The sequence below is a fragment of the Lucilia sericata genome, unplaced genomic scaffold (assembly GCF_015586225.1).
Source record: "Lucilia sericata isolate MDLA Ls3-8-SP2 unplaced genomic scaffold, ASM1558622v1 Contig003340R_arrow, whole genome shotgun sequence".
Lineage (NCBI taxonomy): Eukaryota > Metazoa > Arthropoda > Insecta > Diptera > Calliphoridae > Lucilia > Lucilia sericata.
Genome location: NW_023996823.1, coordinates 10765 through 17462, shown reverse-complemented (window position 1 = coordinate 17462; position 6698 = coordinate 10765). Strand labels below are relative to the sequence as shown.

The following is a 6698-nucleotide window of genomic DNA, read 5'->3' as shown; positions in this document are numbered from 1 at the left end:
TAACTCTCATTAGGAGAGAGAGTTCACAGGAGATGAAATTCGAAATAAACCATTTCTTTACGAAACATACCTAATTTATGTACAAAGTTTATGAAGATCGGTTTTATAACTGACCCTTAGTTATATAAGATTCACTCCAGAAAATGACTTTAACGCTCATCCATGGCTTAAAATTCTTACAAATTACGATAGTTTTATAGGAACTGACATTTTTTAAATTTGATGAGGATCTGTCAATAACTGATCGGTTTCCTTCAGAAAATTACTTTAAACCTGTCAATAACTGATCGGTTTCCTTCAGAAAATTACTTTAAACCTCATGACTGAATTAAAGATACGAGTACAGCGATGAAATAATATTTGTATAAACTGATGAGGATAGGTCCATAATTGACACTACCCTCCATATAACTACTCTTACAAGAAACAGTTTATGGTTATAAAAATTGGACAACAAAATATAATATTTTTAATTCGGAAGCAATGCTATATCCCCCCTCGATGCCAAGACGTTTGTACTCATGACATAAATAGGTTTCTAGGAACCTGATTGTCACAGCTACATACATAAATAGGCTTCTAGGAACCTGATTATCACAGCTACTTTTCCTTAACTCTATTGCAAAATTATAATACTTAGTGTAATTGAAACAAATAAAGATTTGATAAATAATAAATCAAATTTTGTATGAAAATTTTGTTTTATAAACCATTTATTAAATAAAATGTTGTTTATGAATAAGGTGGTAAAAATGTATGGCTTTTTTGAAAATTAAATGATGTGTAATCAAAACATCGATGTATCGTTCACAATACCGATGTTTTTGAACATCGATGTTTATCATGGAAACATCGATACTTTAAAACATCGATGTTTTAAAGAGCGATGTTGCATCCCTAATTAACTGTTTTTGATAACTTCAGCCGCAGTAGTTACCAGTGAATTATCAATCACGATGGCTTTTTTGAAAATTAAATGATGTGTAATCAAAACATCGATGTATCGTTCACAATACCGATGTTTTTGAACATCGATGTTTATCATGGAAACATCGATACTTTAAAACATCGATGTTTTAAAGAGCGATGTTGCATCCCTAATTAACTGTTTTTGATAACTTCAGCCGCAGTAGTTACCAGTGAATTATCAATCACGATGATAAAATCACAGTCGTGAAAATATCGTTCATCTCTAATATACATGTGTTGTTTTCTTACTAACACAATAAAAATAATATACCCCCTAACAAAACAACCTTTTGTTAAAACAGCAAACAGCTGTTTTCGATTGTTGTGTGGTGAGTTTCTGTAAAAACACAAACAAATGTATTTCGTGCTAAGAAAAATGTATGTATATTATATTAAGTCAGTGTTCTAAGAATACACCATCTACCTCAATAATAATCCCGATTGCTTATATATAATAATATATACATTTGTTTGCAATTCATTCAACTATTCTAAGACTGAGTGATAGATGATGCCATCTTAGTAGATCTTATTACAGTCTAATCCGCATGTTCATTAATGCTTAATAAAGTTATTGATGGTTTATTGTAGGAATTTTGTATGGGAAATATGCGTAACAAACCTAAAATAAACGATAAATATCTTTTTGAACACGTCAGTAAGACGATATTCACACTCCTGTGCTTACATTGCACATACTTTATAAAAATATTTTTAAAACGCAACCCTTAAACATTACACAATATTACGAACATATTTATTAGTTTTCCGAACATTTCCTAAAAATCGCCATGTTTTCGATATGATTTTCGAACAACGAACTTCCGCCCGATTGAAAAAGACAAAAAATTTTCCTTTTCATTTCTTTTTTTCGTAGAAATGCCACCTAAAAAGCCAACCGAGAAATCCGGTAAGAATTTTTTGAGAAAATATTGTGAACAAATTATAAAAAATATTCTAATAAAGGTGAAAAAGGTATAAGAAACCGAATAGCAAATGAATAAACATGTTTAATGGTGGAATTTTAATAAAATTTAACGAAAGAAATATGAAAAAATACCAAACATGCTGCAATGAAGAACACGCGGTCGTGTTTTAAAGTGGATATACATATAAGAAATATAAAAAATATGAAAATTTTCAATAAAAAATAAGAAGCAGATAATAAAAATATGAATTTAAGTAATAGATTTTGTGCATTTTCTAGTTGTTTTGAAATCTAACCTTATTTGTTATAGTAGATATATAATGATTGTTTATTAAATATTTGTTATATTTACTTTTTATTAAATAGCTGCCAAGCCTGGTGATAAGAAACCGGAGAAGAAGGCTTCGGCTACTACTTCTGCCGCTGGTGGCAAAAAGGAAACTGCAGCAAAGCCCGCCTCTGCTGCCAAGAAACCAGCTCCAGCTAAAAAACCTGCTGCAGCTGCCACTAAAAAACCAGTAGCCAAGAAAGCCGCTCCCAGCAAGAAAGTTGCCTCTAAGGCTAAGCCAAAAACCAAGGATGCCAAAAAGAAGGCTGCTGCTGGCAAGAAGCCCCAATCCATCTTGGCTAAACTGTCCGCAAAGGCTCGTGCTGCTGCTAAGGGCAAGAAGGTTGCTACCAAACCTGGCTCAAAGGTACAAAAGGGTACCTCAAAGGCTAAGGCTGTAGCTTTGTTGAAGGCTAAAAAGGCTCAGACCAAGGTAAGCATGAGGGAGGAATATCGCTGGAGTATTATTTACAACATATATATATATATTTTTAGATTATCAAGGGCGCTTTTGGTACCCGTGTACGTAAAGTACGTACAAACGTACATTTCCGCAGACCTAAGACTTTGAAGTTGCCCCGCAACCCCAAGTACCCAAGGAAATCTGTACCAACCAGAAATCGGTAAGAATTCCACAATTTAAAAAGTTTAATTTGTTTAAGTTGTTTTAAATTATGATCCATGAAGTATCTGTAAACAACATTATTTGTGTTAACTAAAATATACATTTGGTTAATATGTATATATTTTAAGAAATTGACAAAATCTTCAATAAATAACCATTAAAGATATTTTAAATCACAACAAATTAAATAAAAAAATATATTTTTACAGCATGGACGCTTACAATATCATCAAATATCCATTGACCACTGAAGCTGCCATGAAGAAGATTGAAGACAACAACACATTGGTATTCTTAACACACTTGCGTGCAAACAAGAATCACGTGCGTGCTGCTGTCCGCAAGCTCTATGACATCAAAGTAGCTAAAGTTAACATTTTGATCAGACCCGATGGTCAAAAGAAGGCTTATGTTCGTTTGGCCCGTGATTATGATGCGTTGGACATCGCCAATAAGATTGGCATCATATAAATTGTCAACTTCAAATATTTTACTTTGTTTCTTTTTAATAGAAATATAGACGTAAACTAAAATAACAAAAACCTAAAAACAAAGTACATATAACTTATTTTAATTGAAAAATAGAAAATTATTTTAGATAATTTTATTGCTAAGATCCGATTAAAGGGATAGTAGGGAACATTTTTTCTTTTCAGGTGTTTCAGCGTTATTGCGAGTTAATAAAAGATGCATGCAAATAATTTCAAAGGTAATTCAAAATTTTATCAATATTAAAAACATATAATTTCATTATTTTGAAACTATTCTTAATAATTTGAGTATTAAATAAATTTTATAATACTGAAAATTATTCGCCCATATTCTACAATCGAAAGATTTTGAGTTTGCAATTTCGCATTTCCATTCAACGCTCCATCACTAAAATAACTTAAAAAATCGTGAATCATTGAAACAAAATGCAGTCATTTCTTATTTTTCCTAATAATAATTAAGTCACTAAATCATTAATATTAAATGTATTTTTTTTTTTTTTAACTTTGTCAATCTTTCAATTTCAGGTTACATTAGAACTGGAAAATAAAACGGATATTTTAAAAGGTATGTTGTTAAAAAAAGAACAATTTAATCTTTTAAAGTAAATTGTAAGCAAAAGTTGTAAGAATTAAAAAATAATATGTACCTATAGATTTCAAGATACATATGTCTAAAATTGAGATTACAATTTCAAATTTTGAGAAAACTTAAAAATATAACAGAATAGTAGGTTCTCTTCATCATTACACTGTATTATTTTTAGTTTAATGAAATCTTTATTATCAACCGAGCCATATATGTTTGAGAATTCTACAATCAATACAACAACAGAACTTAAAAATACTCATTTAAAGGATAGATAATTAAATTGTAATAGGCACAAAATTAAGTAATATTAGTTTACAATTATAATTATAAATAAATACATAGTTGATACAATTATAACGAAGAATACAAAAAGTAGACACTCAAATGTGTAAACTTCCAGGAAATTCCAATAAGGTTTATATAAAAAATTGTTCAATCAAATCAAAAATTGATCACGATTATTAAAATTAAAAGAAAAAAAAAAAATACATTAATTATATCAACGCATATATTTAATTAATTTAAAAGCATTTCATTGTTTCGTTTTATTTTAATGTTCAAATCGTAGCTAGACTTTTGTACATGTCGCTCATTTATTACAAGACTGGCATAAACATAAAAAGTCGTTTCGAGATAAATGGCTTTGAATGTTTAATGACATTTTACTTTTTTTTAAATAACTTAAATAAATAAAGGGATATGAAAAATAGGCCAGATTTAGATAGTAGAGGTTAATATGTTTCTAGTCTACATTGAAATTTAACTTTTATTTATCTAATATTCGTGAAACATGAGTTTTATATCACATCGAAAATAAAACACATTTGATAAATTTACATGAGAGACTTTAGTATGATGCATGTTTAAAAAACCTGAATTTTGGATTATGCCAGTCTTGTAGTAATTGAGCGATATGTTGTTAATTTAGTAATTCTAAGGTGAATAAAATTATGTTCAAAATAAATAAATTACACAAAATTTTAAAATTCTTACAAATTTTTAATGATGTTATTCTAAGTAGGAATCTCATTGGCCATTCCAACATGAAAATAATTTTATTACTGATTTATTTGACTTCTTAAACATTAGAAAACACGTTAAAAATATACTAAGTTATTGTCTTTATTTTTCTTTGCAGTTAAAAACTTGGATCAAATTTTCATACGTATACCATCCATTAAGGTGAGTTTTTAAATCAAATATATTTAAATATATTAAGATGTCAAGTGTTTAATTGATGATATATTATAGTAGGAATCTCATTGACCATTCTTACGTGAAAATAACTTTATTTTCTGATGTCTTTTACTATTTTCTAATTAATTTTTTTTTATAACAATATTCTGATATTTTATTTATCTCTTTTACAGTTCCAAAATCTTAATATATATTCCTGCATTAAACTAAAGGTGATTATTACATTTTAGTTTTTAATAACAACATTGAAAATATCCAGTCATATACCGTCACCTGAAATGCAAAGGTCGTTATAACGTAAGAATTTAAAATTGAGTTTTTTATTGACTAAAATTTAACACCAGTAAGTTTTAGACACTAATAAACAAAATACGACCCATCTAAGCAAAATCAATATTTGCATTAAACAAGGTCTTGACTGAACACTTACATGTTTATTGTTTGAGCTACTGCCCAGCAAAAAATAATTGATGCCATACTTTACAAACGACATCTTAACCACATCCCAAAAATGTGTGCTTATTTTTAATTTTTTTTAAGTCTGCGTGTTACCTGTAACATATCAAGAAACACACCAATAACGTACTTGAAGTACATTCAACATTGGTGAAAAACCAATGAAATTTATATAAGCATGTCATTGAAAGAATGTGGTATTTTTTGCTGGGTAATTAAAGTTAATTTTTTAATAAAATGAAATGTATTATTGGGGATATGCTAGTTCCTATACGCATTTCGCCGGTTGCTTAAGCCAGCTCATCAGGAAACCTTTCTTAACTTTTTAGAAAAACTAGAAATGTTTATAGTATATTCTTTTTATAAACTCAATAATGCATTTATATTTTTATTCTTTTCTTACATTCTATTTGTAAAGTAAAGCATGGATATTTTCAATGTACATAATGTGTATTATATATATGTATGTATATCGCCATCAAAAATACGAACAATTCTATTATTACGTATAAGACATTTCCTTATTTTTTTAAATTTATTTTGTTAATATTCAGGATTGTAGAATCTGATTGACATCAGCATTTGTATTTTATTTGTTTTGTTTTATGTGGTTAAGTGGAATTGGCGCGAATGTAAGTTAAATTAAATTTTATAAAAATAAAAGACAAAGATGTTCTTATTTTTCGTTTCACTATTTGTATCCTCCATCATTAAAAATAAAATAAAACTACCAAACTACTAAACAAAACAGAACTTCTGATTCGAATATGGGTTTTATAATAAAACTTTTATTAATTTTCGAATTAAAGGAAAACAAATCGATTTAATGACACCAATTCAAATTAGAATCGATTTTTAATTTTGATAAATTACAATTCTGACTTGGATTCTACAATAACCTGATTATCTATATTTCTGAAATGATTTTTATTTTCGTATTTTAGTTGGCAATATGTTTTATGATGATATATTTTAGTAGGAATCTCATTGACCATTTTAATATGAAAAGAACTAATTTTACTGATAACTGAAAATTCATTTCATAATTATATGTACATATATATTTTAGATTTTAACGAATTTTGCTTTCTTTTGTTTCAGGTTCACAGGTC

At 28.2% G+C, this 6698-nt stretch overlaps 1 protein-coding gene across 1 annotated transcript; it reads left to right on the top strand.

The window, feature by feature from the left end:
* Positions 1-1742: 1742 nt before the first annotated feature.
* Positions 1743-3407, top strand: LOC119614754 (60S ribosomal protein L23a-like). Its single transcript, XM_037970866.1, has 4 exons — positions 1743-1879; positions 2264-2658; positions 2721-2848; positions 3060-3407. Exons 1-4 carry the CDS (start codon positions 1849-1851, stop codon positions 3319-3321), a joined length of 816 nt encoding a protein of 271 aa, XP_037826794.1. The 5' UTR covers positions 1743-1848; the 3' UTR covers positions 3322-3407.
* The last annotated feature ends 3291 nt before the right edge of the window (positions 3408-6698 follow it).

Excerpts from the sequence above, each read along its gene's own strand:
- LOC119614754 (XM_037970866.1), top strand. The coding sequence starts at position 1,849 with ATGCCACCTAAAAAGCCAACCGAGAAATCCG. Across the intron at positions 2,659-2,720 it reads CTAAAAAGGCTCAGACCAAG|ATTATCAAGGGCGCTTTTGG; the intron begins GTAAGCATGAGG and ends ATATATTTTTAG. Across the intron at positions 2,849-3,059 it reads TCTGTACCAACCAGAAATCG|CATGGACGCTTACAATATCA; the intron begins GTAAGAATTCCA and ends ATATTTTTACAG.